Here is a 17,869-nt window from a genome sequence, read left to right as displayed (position 1 = left end):
GCCTGAGTCGCCCTTGCCCCAAACACAGACACTACATTTACTTACCTGATATTGTGTGCATGCATCCACTCCACTCGCTCGGCGCTCCTGTTTTCGAATGGTGGGGGCTGACAACAACGCCAGCACCAATTCAAGCTATCAGTGCGCGCACGCACATAGCCTGAGGGCACACATGCGCCCATGGGCTTGGCTGACGCCAGCACCACGGGGCCCGGGGCGGGAGGGGGAGGGGATGTGAAAAACAACCAACAAATGTTGCTAATTGCTAATGTATTAATTGCTGCTGCCCTGCCTGAGGACAGAGGCTGCAGCCCGAAGCAGTGCTCACTGCTCCATACGGCGTCAAAATCAAGGCCTGGCTGCTGGTGCGTGTGGCCCAGCCTGACCTGGCTTGCAGCAGGACTCAGAGCACCGCTGCACAGCGCCCCCTAGAGGCTGGCTGACGTCAGGCAGCCGCCTGAGCTGCCTGACACAAAGACCGGCCCTGCCCACAGCACATATGTGCTAACATTGGCGGTCACCTGTAGACAATTTAGATTTTTAATAAAATTATCTGCAATGCCGATAACTGTAAATAAAGATTGCCATTCCAGTGCTACATGCTGTTCTTGTTGTGAAAAAGTATTATGTATCTAAAAAAACATACATACCAATCCCTTTAATAATTTGACAGTTGGCAGGCTCCATTTGTTCTATTTCTCTGGAGATCAAAAATGCCTGTCTGGAAAAACAAAACACAAAACAAACATCAATGAACTTCATGTGCAATGGCTGCAGGTCTCCGTCATGTCAATCGCATGTGCATGAACATACATGTGATTTACTCACCAGCCTCATGAAGGCTAACCTTTGGTTCTCCATCTGCTATTTGCATCCCAATTACACTACAGAGCCCTGACCTTCCTCAAAATATTAATCAGGAGAGAAGTGGAGTGGGCTGGGGTCAACCTATAAAAAAAGGTTTGGTGTTGTCTGATCGAGAAAAAAAAGTGTTTGCGGTAAAATGTACGAAAAAACTCACCGCATAAGCGTTTAAATGGGCAATTAGATCGAAAACTGAAAGACGCATTTGATTATTGGCTTTGTGCTGACAACCTGCCTAGTCTGCAGAAACACAAACTATGTTAAGACTTGAAAGCAAATGAAAACATTGAAGGAGTTGAAGTGATGGCGCAGAAAGTGTGAAGATAAACAAATACAGTTATTCATTTCAGTCATTCTAGTTTATGGAATTAAAACACTATTAGAACAAAAACAACCAAGGTAAGTGATGCAAAATAAGTCGAACGAAATTAATGAAAAATAATGCAATTGAAATATGCGACCTGACTGAAGAATATCTAATTTAATTTATTTAGGCAAAACGGCATGCAAAACATGAGAAAAACTCAAAAAAATAGCTGAATAGTATGTAACAATACCCATGTCTGATTACTTATCGAGCAAGGCCTTCACAGTGAACGTCATTTCAATGTAAATAAACGAACACTGAATGAAGATAATACAATTACAAAACGTATTAATAGTGAAGAAATGTTTTTTGAATTCTTTTTAAATGTTAAAATAAATTGTATTTTGTTTCTCAGAGTATCGTTTGGTTTAGTAATATTTAATAACATGTTAACTGGAGGAAAAAAGGGCAATTTGGACCACACAACAAAAAGGTCAATTTGGACCCCATAAAAAAGGTCAATTTGGTCATTAGGTGAAATGTTTTAGATCAAATAGGCTAATACCATAGGAAATTCCTGTTTTTTTTATAGTGGAATTGGATTATCACAATGTGTGATCAAAGAAGAAGAACTAACGAACCATCTTCATATGCATCCATGCCCCTCTCAGACAATACAACTGGTCTAGAATGGGGTCAGGCTGTGAATTTATGAAATGTAGGGGTGCAGAGGTTTCCCTCACTTGACCCGAGCAAGGTCACCATAAGTAATCCAGTAGAGCTTTCGGCTGTGCTTCTGATTAACGTTATTTAACAATAATGGCCTAAAGTCATGCATTTCACAGCAAACTGTTTAGAAAAATTTGATAACAATGTAAAATGTACAAGGAGTTATGCAAGGTAACTCATGAAACCCTCCAAAATATGCCAGGTGAACGATACAGACGATCATTTTGTAACATGTGTTGATGCTGGCTGTCGGTAAAGAAAAACATGAGGTCTCTCTCAACATATATGCCAGCAATCTCTACTTTTAATTATATTCTGCCCAAGTCAGATCATAAAGTCTGTCACTCTTTTATGCTTTGTGTCCAACGACAGTAATGACTACCCACTGATGTGATTCCAATTCCGCCCCCCGATACTTACATTAGACTGGCTCCCAAATCAGGACTAGCACGGAAGGTCAGAATGTATGTGCTAGCTGGGGTTATAGGGTTATAGATCCAGACTTTAGAGGTGACATAAAAGTGATGTTTTTCAAATTCATTTGGTTTATTAGAAACCTTTACAAAATACACAAAGAAAACATTTAAAACACAAGCAAAATAAAACGTCTACCAATTTCACAACTTGGAATGACATAAAATATTTGAAACTTTACAAATTTGTTTTGAGTTTCCTGTTAGTGTTCCCTTCACCCTTTAGTTTATACAGTTCCGGGTTTAAGTTCACTTACATCCTCTAAGTAAAAAAGATTACATGATTTTATAAATGTTGCAACAGCCACTGCTTCCGAGATTCCCACTGCACTGAGTAATCTTTTCCATAACTCTTTCACGTCTGGCACACCTCTCACCTTCATTGTATTCCTAAAGTATATATTTCTTTCTCGGTTAAAGGCCTCACATTCCATAAGCAAATGCTTGATTGATTTTATCGACCCATTCCCTTTGCAGAGTGTACATCGTGTTTCAGTTGCAGCTATTATTCTTCGCCTTAGCCTTATCAGAATCTCCCCTGTCGGGAATACATTCCAACAAAATCTTGTAATTAGTGGTAGACAATGCCGGTTTTGGAATTGCTTTCAATTAAGTGCTATCCCTCCTCTAAGATTGTGTTTGTGCGACAGATGACTTAGAGAAACGTAACTGTGGAACGAATTGATGGTATTTGTCCAGTCCCATTTGTAAAGTCCCTATTCACCTTCCCCCTCCGCATTGTCCCTCAGCACTCCACTACCGAGACCTATGTCGCATAGAATGGATTCGCATTTGACTCTCAGTTTTCCCAGGAAGGAGTCTCTGTTACATATATCTTCAATTATTTATTTCAGGGTGAGACTCATGACCATATACAGATTATCAGTGTTTGCTGATATCATTTTTTGATAACATGACAGGCATTGCTAATTCACACGTACCTTTAAGGAGAGGAGACCCAGCTCATATCCTATTGCGGCTCCCGGAAACACAATTTGGGACCCTCAGCACTCGTCTCCACATTATCCCCTCAATTGTGTCCAACCGTGTGTTTAATTTATCATTCCAAAGCTATAGGCTGTACATGAGCTTTGGGACCATCTTCCCTTCATAGAATTGTATTGCTGCTTTGATCGAGAATTTTCCAAATCTCTTATCAACTTGTAAAAGTTGGTTGGCCAGTGTCTTACCCTTGATACCAAGAAGATCTTGTATTTCCATCCTCTGCGGTTTTGAGTTGAAGTGGAATCCCCAAAAAGCTATACTAGTTACCCCTCCAACTGGTTGTTCATCGAGTTGCCTTTTGGTCAAGGTACGCTTCCCACCCCTCATGAGTTGTAGGATTTTAGTTTTTGAGGGATTTATTTTGAAGCTGTTTTTTTTGTGTATTTCGAAAATTCACACATTAACCTCCTCATTCCAACTCAAGAGCAATCAAAAAGGAGGAAGTCGTCAGCATACGCTAGCTATGCTGTTTTCACAGAACCCAGTTTAGGGGTGATCAAACCTGCTGATTTTAGTTCTTCCCCAATGTCCGAGACATATAGATTATAGAGGCAGGGAGCCAGCATGCATCCCTTCCTCAGACCTGTATTGATCATGATTCTCTGGGCGAGATTCCCTTTTTGGTCAAGGTGTATGAAGATGCCGGAGTTATCGTGCAAAGCTATTATCAGACAGGTCCTGGGGAAGGCCCCATTTTTTCAGCTTTGCCCAAAGCTTTGAGCGGTCTACCCGGTCATAATCAGCTCATAGATCAACTGAGGCTATAAATAAACTGAATTTCTGTGTCCCCTTTGTTCTATCTTGAAATTCCCTGATGACTGCCCCGCTGATGATAGTTGAATGTCCCCACCGGAAACCCATTTGAAATCTGTTCAATCTCAGGACTCTGCCTATTCCTCAAGATGACGTAATACGAAAGCAGCAAATATTTCGCTCTCTACGTCCAAAAGTGATATAGGTCTATAGCTTCTCGGGTCCCATTTATCTCCTTTCTGTCATGATCTCTGCTTCCAAAAGATCAGGACTTGCCCGACTCCCTTGGAAGCAGACCCATAACCCCGGTTCCGAGTGCCAGCCAGTCCCAATTGGGACCTTTTGGACCCTGTCCTGGCGCCAGTGGCACCAGGCTCATAAAGATGCCCAGTCCCAGCGCTGGAAGCGCCGGGCTCATAATGCTTGGGTGGACTTACCTGCAGCAGACCATGCTGCTTACTTACCTGCCAGTTGAACCCCTGATCCTCTTCTGTTTGGGACTACTTTTCCTGTTGGGTGGGGCAGGAGCCACTCACTAGGTTCAGAACACTGGAACTCTTCTGGAAAGCAGGAACTCTTTTCTTACCTAGGCGTGGCTGTGGAAGGAGACACCTAAGCACTACAGGAGGCTATTTAAACCACACCCGATGGATGAATCTTGCTTTGCGTTATTCTGCATTCTCTGCAGCAGAACGCTCATCGTGTCTTCTGCTTCTGATCCTGGGCCTAAGGGAACAAAGGCTTACCATCCTGGAATCCAGTCTTCAGCAGCACCTGTAAAGACAAAGAAAGAACAGGTTAGCACTACGGTCTTCAGTGGCAGCGCATCTCTTACCTGGTCCATCGGCTGTCACCAACGCCTCGCTCTGCATTCCGGCATCTGAAAGACAAAGGCTTACCTACTCTTCGCATGCTCCGGAGGTCTTCGCACTGCATTCCGGCATCTGAAAGACAAAAGCTTACCAGCTCTTCGCACGCTCCGGAGGCCTTCGGCGCTGCATCCCGCATCTGAAAGACAAAAGAAGGTGCGTTTAAAGACATTGGGCAACTTTATTACCACGTGCCATTACTCCTTCCCACGCCGAATCCAGTGGGTATTCCAGCACCCTTCAGCTTCTCTAAAGCTCCGAACTTGTACCTGCAAGATAAAAGGGACAGTTAGTGCGCATTGTGAAGCAGGCTACAAGCGCTTACTTACGTGCTTCCAGGCGCTTCTATTCCTCACACGGGTTCGATCCTCAACTCTCATCAGCCCGCCATCTGCCATCGCCGGAACCCTGCAAAACAAGAGATATCATTACAAAAGACTTTTAAGACATTTGAAGTGCTCAGAACTTACCATTTGTGCAGTTAACGACGGACAGCAGTCCTCTGAGGTCAAGAGGCCTGCACCCTTATCCAGTGAAGAAACTGGTTACGGCACCCTGCCCCGAGGCAGATGGAGAGCTCGGCGTTCACTTACCTAAGGTGAGGGTGTTAACCTTTGGGGTTCTACAGGAGAAGAGAAAGGGAAGAGGAGAGAGGCACCCAATAACCCCAGTTCATTAATCCCATATTTTCTATCTGCAGACATCTTACTCTTCGAGTCAGACATACAGTGCACAGAGGTCCAGCCCAAAGAGCCAACCGTGTGTTACACATCACCTTTGAAGATACGGCATTCACCCAGTCAAGACCGGCGCCTCTGCGGGAATCAGGTGAGCGTTACAGAACGCAAAACCTATCGCAAAACTCCCACCCAGGCGCTATGGAAACCTCGGATACCGACCAGCTAGCCCAGTTACTTGGGGAACTAAGAGCAGAAGTGCATGCAGCCCGTCAGGAAACGAATGCTCTAAGAAGGGAACTGATTATTTCCAAGGAGCGAACAGACGATCTCGCTAGACAATTGCTACAGTCACAAGCCGGACAAACTCCGTTACCCGCATCAGGGGCAAATCTTCCTTCAACATCCTCTACGAAACCAGTGCAGATCAACCTACCTGGGAATGTACCTCTGGCTCCGCCCGAACGATTTTCTGGTGACCCAAAGAGGTTTGCAGTATTTATTAATCAGTGCCGGTTGCACTTCTTATGCCGGCCAGCAGCCTTTCCAACTGATCAAGCTGAGGTAGCTTTCGTGCTTTCGTACCTTAGTGGCAATGCGGCAGACTGGTCGATCCCTCTAGTTAATCAAGATGATCCGGTTCTCCATGATTTTCAAGCTTTTCAGCTCAGTATGGAAAAACTGTTTGCAAGACATTCACAGGGCAGGACTTGGACAATGAGCTCCTTTCATTGCGACAGGGTAATCAAGACCTTTTGGCTTATATTGCGTCTTTCAACAGACTGATAGTGGAAACTCGATGGCCTGAGGACAAAAGGATTACGCTGTTTTATAGAGGTCTACGTGGAGAGCTCAAAGATGTGTTAGCCCAAGTAGTGAATCCCCCGCAAGACTGTTCGGACTATATTGACTTAGTCGTTCAAATTGACCACAGACTGCAGAACAGGAAGGCCGATCGTTCCAAGTTTGATGCTCGAGTATTTTCCAAACCACCAACTCCTACCAAAGGAGTAGACTCCGGGGAACCCATGCAAATAGGGGGCCTGAAAGGACCACTAACACAAAAGGAGCGGGAAAGGAGAAAACAGCTGCAATTATGCCTCTATTGCGGAAACTCGGGGCACTTTCTTCGAGACTGTCCGGTGAAACCAGCCAAGAAGGCAGTAGGAGCAGCAGTTACCAGGGTCACAAACTCTGAGCAGGGAAACGACCTCGCCCGACAAGAATAGAGGTCATCTTGCCGAGCGTTAAAACCAGTTCCGTGACCTCGCATTTCGTGATTCCTATGGTCCTCATTAGCCCTGAACATCCGGATCGATTACATGCGATTGAAGCTTACGTCGACAGCGGTGCCATCGGCAATTATGTGGATCATGAAATGGTTTTGAGGATGAATCTGACTCTTTGTCCAAAGGCTGTAAAGGACGTCATTACTACGGTGGATGGTACGGAGATAGCCTCCGGACCAGTAACGCATACCACCCAAGAAGTGACGCTAGTAAGTCAAGATGGACACCATGAGAAGATCGTGTTCGATGTGATCAAGGCCCCTCAGTTCCAGATTATTCTAGGAATTCCTTGGTTAGAGAAGCACAATCCTCAGATCGATTGGCGAGCAAGAACGGTTCAGTTTCCAGAATGTGTCTCTACTTGTCACCCTCGACCTGGTGTTGCACTGGCAGCAATTTCCTCGGAGGCTCCTCAGTTACCTCCTGAATACCTAGAATTCCAAGATGTTTTCCGGAAGGATCAGGCTAACTCTCTACCTCCTCATAGGTCTTATGACTGCCAGATAGACCTGATACCTGGATCTACTCCTCCTTGTAGTAGAATTTATGCCCTCACCGAGCCTGAGAATCTTCACCTCCGACAATACCTGGATTAATACCTAGCGAATGGGTTTATTCGTCCTTCCAAGTCCCCTGCTTCCTCAGCTTTGTTCTTCGTTCCAAAAAAAGAAGGGGACCTTAGAACTTGTATAGATTATCGCGCCCTGAACCAGATCACCGTTAAGAATAGATATCCGTTACCTTTGATCCCTGAACTCCTGGACCAAGTCAGAAAAGCATGCATATATACAAAGCTGGATCTTAGAGGAGCCTACCACTTGGTACGAGTAAAAGAGGGCGATGAATGGAAGACGGCCTTCCGCACCAAGTATGGGCTATTTGAATATCAGGTCATGCCCTTCGGACTTTGCAATGCCCCGGCCGCCTTTCAATATTTTATGAACGATGTCCTCAGAGAGCTCATAGATGTGTGTGTTGTTGTTTACATTGACAACATCCTCGTTTATTCTTCATCGGAAACTGAACATCGGAAACACGTCAAAATGGTCTTCGAGAGATTGCGTCAACACAAACTTTTCGCTAAGTTGGAAAAATGTGTTTTCAACGTGACTGAAGTTGAATTCTTGGGATTCATATTATCACCTAGCGGAGTGCGTATGGATTCAAAGAAGGTCGATGCAATTCTCAAATGGCCATGGCCATCCTCCGTAAAAGGTGTTCAAAGCATGTTAGGCTTCGCTAACTTTTACCGCAGGTTTATCCCCGAATTCTCTCGAATAGTCCAGCCCATCACCGCCTTGTTAAAGAAAAACAAACGTTTTGAATGGTCTACCGAGGCGGAACAAGCTTTCCAGAATTTGAAGACTAGATTTATCTCTGCACCGATCTTAAAACATCCGCGCCCAGAACTCCCCTACATCGTTGAAACTGATGCTTCGAGCCCTGCCATGGGGGCAGTACTATCACAAAAGGACCCAGTAACCAATCAGTTGCATCCCGTGGCATTTTGGTCCCGCAAATTCTCACATCCTGAAATCAATTACACTATTACTGATAAGGAACTTCTAGCTATCAAGTCCGCCTTTAAGGCTTGGTGGCATTATCTTCTGGGGGCCCGACACACTGTTACTGTGATTACAGATCACTGAAACCTGCAATATTTGAAAACCGCAAAAGCTCAATCCTCTAGGCAACTCCGTTGGGCACTATTCTTTGCCGAGTTTGACTTCATAATTACCTATCGACCTGGTACAAAAAACGGTAAAGCTGATGCCCTTTCTCGGATGGGAGTGGAAGAACATTTGATCAATCCTAAACCTGTACCTATCATTCCCGAACAAAGAATTCTAGGTGTAATCGCCACACAATCCATAGAGGAAGTTAAGGATAAAGCCAGGCTACTGGTAACTCCAGCAGACATACAGAATTGGCATCTGCAGGGAAAGGACTTTACGGTGAAGGACAACCTATTATATTTCCAAGAACGGTTATACCTGCCCAGCACAGATTTACAGAAAAAGGTAATCTCGTGTTATCACGATTCTTTAATGGAAGGACATCCCGGTATGACCAAGACCTCGGAAAAGATCAAGCGCTACTTCTGGTGGCCGTCTTGGAAAAAAGATATCAGAGACTTTATAATGTCCTGTGGAGTATGCGCCCAAAACAAGAGTCAAAAGGAAAAACCAGCCGGCCTCTTACGCCCTATTGACATCCCGCCTCGCCCTTGGCATACGCTTTCTATGGACTTCATCACCGATCTACCCCCATGCTCCGGATACAATACGATCCTAGTAATCGTGGACCTATTCTCCAAGATGGCGCATTTCATTCCACTCAAAGGCTTACCAACAGCAGCAACTCTGGCCCGAGAATTTCTCGAAAACATCGTCCGACTGCACAGTTTTCCTTCAGTTCTAATTTCGGATCGAAGTAGTCAATTTATTTCTCATTTTTGGCGAAGTTGCTGTCGGTCGGCTCAAATTGATGTGAGACTTTCGACCAGCCACCACCCTCAAACCGATGGACAAACCAAGAGGACCAATCAAACTCTGGAACAGTATTTGCGCTGCATGCTACAACAAACTGAAAAAACTTGGAAAGATCTCCTTTGGATAGCCGAATATGCCTACAATAACTCTGTCCACTCGGGAACTGGGAAGACCCCGTTTTTTCTTTTATACGGTAGTCACCCTCGAACCTCGGAGTTGGATCCACTCCAAGATCTTGGAACACCAGCAGTAGACCACCTGCATTCTACAATCTCCCAAGCCTTTAAGGAAGCCGTTTCTCACCTTCAAAGGGCTAAAGAACAATACAAGAAAGGAGCAGACCAACATCGGAAGGAAGCCCCCCAATATCAAGTAGGAGATCAAGTCTGGTTATCCACAAAATATCTACCTCTAAAAGGACCACGCACATTCAACCCAAGATACCTTGGTCCCTATTCCATCACTACCATACTAAATCCAGTAGCGGTCAAGTTGGACTTGCCCCCTCACATGAAGATACATCCGGTCTTCCACGTCTCTCTATTAAAACCCGTGCAACCTCAAACCCGACTAACTACATCTCCAAAACCTATTCTAGTTGATGGAGAACTCGAGTTTGAAGTCAAAAGTATCCTGGATTCCAAGATCTCCAAATCTAAACTAGTTTACCTGATTGACTGGAAAGGCTACGGTCCCCAAGAAAGATCCTGGGAACCTGCAGAATATGTCCACGCGCCTCGTCTAATCAAAAGATTTCATCGAACATTTCCTAACAAGCCCAAACCCCCGGAGAAGCCCGGTTTGGGAGGGGCCTTGAGGGGGGGTGCTGTCATGATCTCTGCTTCCAAAAGATCAGGACTTGCCCGACTCCCTTGGAAGCAGACCCATAACCCCGGTTCCGAGTGCCAGCCAGTCCCAATTGGGACCTTTTGGACCCTGTCCTGGCGCCAGTGGCACCAGGCTCAGAAAGATGCCCAGTCCCAGCGCTGGAAGCGCCGGGCTCATAATGCTTGAATGGAGTTACCTGCAGCAGACCATGCTGCTTACTTACCTGCCAGTTGAACCCCAGATCCTCTTCTGTTTGGGACTACTTTTCCTGTTGGGTGGGGCAGGAGCCACTCACTAGGTTCAGAACACTGGAACTCTTCTGGAAAGCAGGAACTCTTTTCTTACCTAGGCGTGGCTGTGGAAGGAGACACCTAAGCACTACAGGAGGCTATTTAAACCACACCCGATGGATGAATCTTGCTTTGCGTTATTCTGCATTCTCTGCAGCAGAACGCTCATCGTGTCTTCTGCTTCTGATCCTGGGCCTAAGGGAACAAAGGCTTACCATCCTGGAATCCAGTCTTCAGCAGCACCTGTAAAGACAAAGAAAGAACAGGTTAGCACTACGGTCTTCAGTGGCAGCGCATCTCTTACCTGGTCCATCGGCTGTCACCAACGCCTCGCTCTGCATTCCGGCATCTGAAAGACAAAGGCTTACCTACTCTTCGCATGCTCCGGAGGTCTTCGCACTGCATTCCGGCATCTGAAAGACAAAAGCTTACCAGCTCTTCGCACGCTCCGGAGGCCTTCGGCGCTGCATCCCGCAACTGAAAGACAAAAGAAGGTGCGTTTAAAGACATTGGGCAACTTTATTACTCACGTGCCATTACTCCTTCCCACGCCGAATCCAGTGGGTATTCCAGCACCCTTCAGCTTCTCTAAAGCTCCGAACTTGTACCTGCAAGATAAAAGGGACAGTTAGTGCGCATTGTGAAGCAGGCTACAAGCGCTTACTTACGTGCTTCCAGGCGCTTCTATTCCTCACGCGGGTTCGATCCTCAACTCTCATCAGCCCGCCATCTGCCATCGCCGGAACCCTGCAAAACAAGAGATATCATTACAAAAGACTTTTAAGACATTTGAAGTGCTCAGAACTTACCATTCGTGCAGTTAACGACGGACAGCAGTCCTCTGAGGTCAAGAGGCCTGCACCCTTATCCAGTGAAGAAACTGGTTACGGCACCCTGCCCCGAGGCAGATGGAGAGCTCGGCGTTCACTTACCTAAGGTGAGGGTGTTAACCTTTGGGGTTCTACAGGAGAAGAGAAAGGGAAGAGGAGAGAGGCACCCAATAACCCCAGTTCATTAATCCCATATTTTCTATCTGCAGACATCTTACTCTTCGAGTCAGACATACAGTGCACAGAGGTCCAGCCCAAAGAGCCAACCGTGTGTTACACATCACCTTTGAAGATACGGCATTCACCCAGTCAAGACCGGCGCCTCTGCGGGAATCAGGTGAGCGTTACAGAACGCAAAACCTATCGCAAAACTCCCACCCAGGCGCTATGGAAACCTCGGATACCGACCAGCTAGCCCAGTTACTTGGGGAACTAAGAGCAGAAGTGCATGCAGCCCGTCAGGAAACGAATGCTCTAAGAAGGGAACTGATTATTTCCAAGGAGCGAACAGACGATCTCGCTAGACAATTGCTACAGTCACAAGCCGGACAAACTCCGTTACCCGCATCAGGGGCAAATCTTCCTTCAACATCCTCTACGAACCCAGTGCAGATCAACCTACCTGGGAATGTACCTCTGGCTCCGCCCGAACGATTTTCTGGTGACCCAAAGAGGTTTGCAGTATTTATTAATCAGTGCCGGTTGCACTTCTTATGCCGGCCAGCAGCCTTTCCAACTGATCAAGCTGAGGTAGCTTTCGTGCTTTCGTACCTTAGTGGCAATGCGGCAGACTGGTCGATCCCTCTAGTTAATCAAGATGATCCGGTTCTCCATGATTTTCAAGCTTTTCAGCTCAGTATGGAAAAACTGTTTGCAAGACATTCACAGGGCAGGACTTGGACAATGAGCTCCTTTCATTGCGACAGGGTAATCAAGACCTTTTGGCTTATATTGCGTCTTTCAACAGACTGATAGTGGAAACTCGATGGCCTGAGGACAAAAGGATTACGCTGTTTTATAGAGGTCTACGTGGAGAGCTCAAAGATGTGTTAGCCCAAGTAGTGAATCCCCCGCAAGACTGTTCGGACTATATTGACTTAGTCGTTCAAATTGACCACAGACTGCAGAACAGGAAGGCCGATCGTTCCAAGTTTGATGCTCGAGTATTTTCCAAACCACCAACTCCTACCAAAGGAGTAGACTCCGGGGAACCCATGCAAATAGGGGGCCTGAAAGGACCACTAACACAAAAGGAGCGGGAAAGGAGAAAACAGCTGCAATTATGCCTCTATTGCGGAAACTCGGGGCACTTTCTTCGAGACTGTCCGGTGAAACCAGCCAAGAAGGCAGTAGGAGCTGCAGTTACCAGGGTCACAAACTCTGAGCAGGGAAACGACCTCGCCCGACAAGAATAGAGGTCATCTTGCCGAGCGTTAAAACCAGTTCCGTGACCTCTTATTTCGTGATTCCTATGGTCCTCATTAGCCCTGAACATCCGGATCGATTACATGCGATTGAAGCTTACGTCGACAGCGGTGCCATCGGCAATTATGTGGATCATGAAATGGTTTTGAGGATGAATCTGACTCTTTGTCCAAAGGCTGTAAAGGACGTCATTACTACGGTGGATGGTACGGAGATAGCCTCCGGACCAGTAACGCATACCACCCAAGAAGTGACGCTAGTAAGTCAAGATGGACACCATGAGAAGATCGTGTTCGATGTGATCAAGGCCCCTCAGTTCCAGATTATTCTAGGAATTCCTTGGTTAGAGAAGCACAATCCTCAGATCGATTGGCGAGCAAGAACGGTTCAGTTTCCAGAATGTGTCTCTACTTGTCACCCTCGACCTGGTGTTGCACTGGCAGCAATTTCCTCGGAGGCTCCTCAGTTACCTCCTGAATACCTAGAATTCCAAGATGTTTTCCGGAAGGATCAGGCTAACTCTCTACCTCCTCATAGGTCTTATGACTGCCAGATAGACCCGATACCTGGATCTACTCCTCCTTGTAGTAGAATTTATGCCCTCACCGAGCCTGAGAATCTTCACCTCCGACAATACCTGGATCAATACCTAGCGAATGGGTTTATTCGTCCTTCCAAGTCCCCTGCTTCCTCAGCTTTGTTCTTCGTTCCAAAAAAAGAAGGGGACCTTAGAACTTGTATAGATTATCGCGCCCTGAACCAGATCACCGTTAAGAATAGATATCCGTTACTGGACCAAGTCAGAAAAGCATGCATATATACAAAGCTGGATCTTAGAGGAGCCTACCACTTGGTACGAGTAAAAGAGGGCGATGAATGGAAGACGGCCTTCCGCACCAAGTATGGGCTATTTGAATATCAGGTCATGCCCTTCGGACTTTGCAATGCCCCGGCCGCCTTTCAATATTTTATGAACGATGTCCTCAGAGAGCTCATAGATGTGTGTGTTGTTGTTTACATTGACAACATCCTCGTTTATTCTTCATCGGAAACTGAACATCGGAAACACGTCAAAATGGTCTTCGAGAGATTGCGTCAACACAAACTTTTCGCTAAGTTGGAAAAATGTGTTTTCAACGTGACTGAAGTTGAATTCTTGGGATTCATATTATCACCTAGCGGAGTGCGTATGGATTCAAAGAAGGTCGATGCAATTCTCAAATGGCCATGGCCATCCTCCGTAAAAGGTGTTCAAAGCATGTTAGGCTTCGCTAACTTTTACCGCAGGTTTATCCCCGAATTCTCTCGAATAGTCCAGCCCATCACCGCCTTGTTAAAGAAAAACAAACGTTTTGAATGGTCTACCGAGGCGGAACAAGCTTTCCAGAATTTGAAGACTAGATTTATCTCTGCACCGATCTTAAAACATCCGCACCCAGAACTCCCCTACATCGTTGAAACTGATGCTTCGAGCCCTGCCATGGGGGCAGTTCTATCACAAAAGGACCCAGTAACCAAGCAGTTGCATCCCGTGGCATTTTGGTCCCGCAAATTCTCACATCCTGAAATCAATTACACTATTACTGATAAGGAACTTCTAGCTATCAAGTCCGCCTTTAAGGCTTGGTGGCATTATCTTCTGGGGGCCCGACACACTGTTACTGTGATTACAGATCACTGAAACCTGCAATATTTGAAAACCGCAAAAGCTCAATCCTCTAGGCAACTCTGTTGGGCACTATTCTTTGCCGAGTTTGACTTCATAATTACCTATCGACCTGGTACAAAAAACGGTAAAGCTGATGCCCTTTCTCGGATGGGAGTGGAAGAACATTTGATCAATCCTAAACCTGTACCTATCATTCCCGAACAAAGAATTCTAGGTGTAATCGCCACACAATCCATAGAGGAAGTTAAGGATAAAGCCAGGCTACTGGTAACTCCAGCAGACATACAGAATTGGCATCTGCAGGGAAAGGACTTTACGGTGAAGGACAACCTATTATATTTCCAAGAACGGTTATACCTGCCCAGCACAGATTTACAGAAAAAGGTAATCTCGTGTTATCACGATTCTTTAATGGAAGGACATCCCGGTATGACCAAGACCTCGGAAAAGATCAAGCGCTACTTCTGGTGGCCGTCTTGGAAAAAAGATATCAGAGACTTTATAATGTCCTGTGGAGTATGCGCCCAAAACAAGAGTCAAAAGGAAAAACCAGCCGGCCTCTTACGCCCTATTGACATCCCGCCTCGCCCTTGGCATACGCTTTCTATGGACTTCATCACCGATCTACCCCCATGCTCCGGATACAATACGATCCTAGTAATCGTGGACCTATTCTCCAAGATGGCGCATTTCATTCCACTCAAAGGCTTACCAACAGCAGCAACTCTGGCCCGAGAATTTCTCGAAAACATCGTCCGACTGCACGGTTTTCCTTCAGTTCTAATTTCGGATCGAAGTAGTCAATTTATTTCTCATTTTTGGCGAAGTTGCTGTCGGTCGGCTCAAATTGATGTGAGACTTTCGAACAGCCACCACCCTCAAACCGATGGACAAACCAAGAGGACCAATCAAACTCTGGAACAGTATTTGCGCTGCATGCTACAACAAACTGAAAAAACTTGGAAAGATCTCCTTTGGATAGCCGAATATGCCTACAATAACTCTGTCCACTCGGGAACTGGGAAGACCCCGTTTTTTCTTTTATACGGTAGTCACCCTCGAACCTCGGAGTTGGATCCACTCCAAGATCTTGGAACACCAGCAGTAGACCACCTGCATTCTACAATCTCCCAAGCCTTTAAGGAAGCCGTTTCTCACCTTCAAAGGGCTAAAGAACAATACAAGAAAGGAGCAGACCAACATCGGAAGGAAGCCCCCCAATATCAAGTAGGAGATCAAGTCTGGTTATCCACAAAATATCTACCTCTAAAAGGACCACGCACATTCAACCCAAGATACCTTGGTCCCTATTCCATCACTACCATACTAAATCCAGTAGCGGTCAAGTTGGACTTGCCCCCTCACATGAAGATACATCCGGTCTTCCACGTCTCTCTATTAAAACCCGTGCAACCTCAAACCCGACTAACTACATCTCCAAAACCTATTCTAGTTGATGGAGAACTCGAGTTTGAAGTCAAAAGTATCCTGGATTCCAAGATCTCCAAATCTAAACTAGTTTACCTGATTGACTGGAAAGGCTACGGTCCCCAAGAAAGATCCTGGGAACCTGCAGAATATGTCCACGCGCCTCGTCTAATCAAAAGATTTCATCGAACATTTCCTAACAAGCCCAAACCCCCGGAGAAGCCCGGTTTGGGAGGGGCCTTGAGGGGGGGTGCTGTCATGATCTCTGCTTCCAAAAGATCAGGACTTGCCCGACTCCCTTGGAAGCAGACCCATAACCCCGGTTCCGAGTGCCAGCCAGTCCCAATTGGGACCTTTTGGACCCTGTCCTGGCGCCAGTGGCACCAGGCTCAGAAAGATGCCCAGTCCCAGCGCTGGAAGCGCCGGGCTCATAATGCTTGAATGGAGTTACCTGCAGCAGACCATGCTGCTTACTTACCTGCCAGTTGAACCCCAGATCCTCTTCTGTTTGGGACTACTTTTCCTGTTGGGTGGGGCAGGAGCCACTCACTAGGTTCAGAACACTGGAACTCTTCTGGAAAGCAGGAACTCTTTTCTTACCTAGGCGTGGCTGTGGAAGGAGACACCTAAGCACTACAGGAGGCTATTTAAACCACACCCGATGGATGAATCTTGCTTTGCGTTATTCTGCATTCTCTGCAGCAGAACGCTCATCGTGTCTTCTGCTTCTGATCCTGGGCCTAAGGGAACAAAGGCTTACCATCCTGGAATCCAGTCTTCAGCAGCACCTGTAAAGACAAAGAAAGAACAGGTTAGCACTACGGTCTTCAGTGGCAGCGCATCTCTTACCTGGTCCTTCGGCTGTCACCAACGCCTCGCTCTGCATTCCGGCATCTGAAAGACAAAGGCTTACCTACTCTTCGCATGCTCCGGAGGTCTTCGCACTGCATTCCGGCATCTGAAAGACAAAAGCTTACCAGCTCTTCGCACGCCGCAAAACAAGAGATATCATTACAAAAGACTTTTAAGACATTTGAAGTGCCCAGAACTTACAGTTCGTGCAGTTAACGACGGACAGCAGTCCTCTGAGGTCAAGAGGCCTGCACCCTTATCCAGTGAAGAAACTGGTTACGGCACCCTGCCCCGAGGCAGATGGAGACATCTTACTCTTCGAGTCAGACATACAGTGCACAGAGGTCCAGCCCAAAGAGCCAACCGTGTGTTACACATCACCTTTGAAGATACGGCATTCACCCAGTCAAGACCGGCGCCTCTGCGGGAATCAGGTGAGCGTTACACTTTCTTAAATATGGGTACTATGTAAGAGGATACAGGAATCATACCTCTATCCAATTTGCTTGCAAACAAAAAAAGAGAAGTCACTCTTTAAGAGGTTGTTCGTAATTCCACTTGTGCCGGAGCGGCGGAGCCCCTAAGGCCTTTAGCTTCTTTATAATTTTCCTTATTGACTCTGGGTCCACTTCAAGCTTATATTTAAAGGGTGTGCCTGGTGTCTGCTCAATCTTTACAATCCTTGATTGAACTATGTTTAATGAATACAGTGACTCAAAATGCTTGACCCGTGCGCTCTCTGACACAGCGTTCTGCTGAATATCAGGCTGGGTGTGTTCTAATGTATTTACTGTTGCCCAGAAATGGTATGATATTGTTGATTTATATAGCGCTTATACACAGGCAAGTGTTTGAAAGTGCTCAAGGAGGGTGGGAACATGGGGAATAACAAACAATCGCTCAGAGACCTTGAAATTCTGAGACGATAATAGTCTGCACAGGCAGAGTACGTGCGTAAAATACATTTAACAGTTTGGGAGACAGTAATTAGGCCTGGAGGCGATTCTGCAGTTTTAACAGTGCAATTAAGGGGTGAAGACATTGGAGAACATACATACGATCTTCCGGCGTGGTGCGTAGGGATTGAAC

General features: G+C 46.2%; 1 protein-coding gene across 1 annotated transcript in view; it reads right to left on the bottom strand.

Moving 5' to 3' along the window:
• LOC138570024 (serum paraoxonase/arylesterase 2-like) overlaps positions 1-17,869 on the bottom strand; it is a 771,286-nt gene that overhangs the window by 552,533 nt on the left and 200,884 nt on the right. Inside the window, exon 2 of the mRNA XM_069648557.1 lies at positions 651-721. Within this exon, the coding sequence (XP_069504658.1) occupies positions 651-721 (71 nt within the window). The remainder of the gene's footprint in view (positions 1-650; positions 722-17,869) is intronic.

Source organism: Ambystoma mexicanum, chromosome 2q (genome assembly GCF_040938575.1).
Source record: "Ambystoma mexicanum isolate Mex_15411 chromosome 2q, UKY_AmexF1_1, whole genome shotgun sequence".
In the NCBI taxonomy this organism is placed as follows: domain Eukaryota; kingdom Metazoa; phylum Chordata; class Amphibia; order Caudata; family Ambystomatidae; genus Ambystoma; species Ambystoma mexicanum.
Note: the sequence above shows the minus strand (reverse complement) of the source record. Positions and strands in the feature narration are given on the sequence as shown.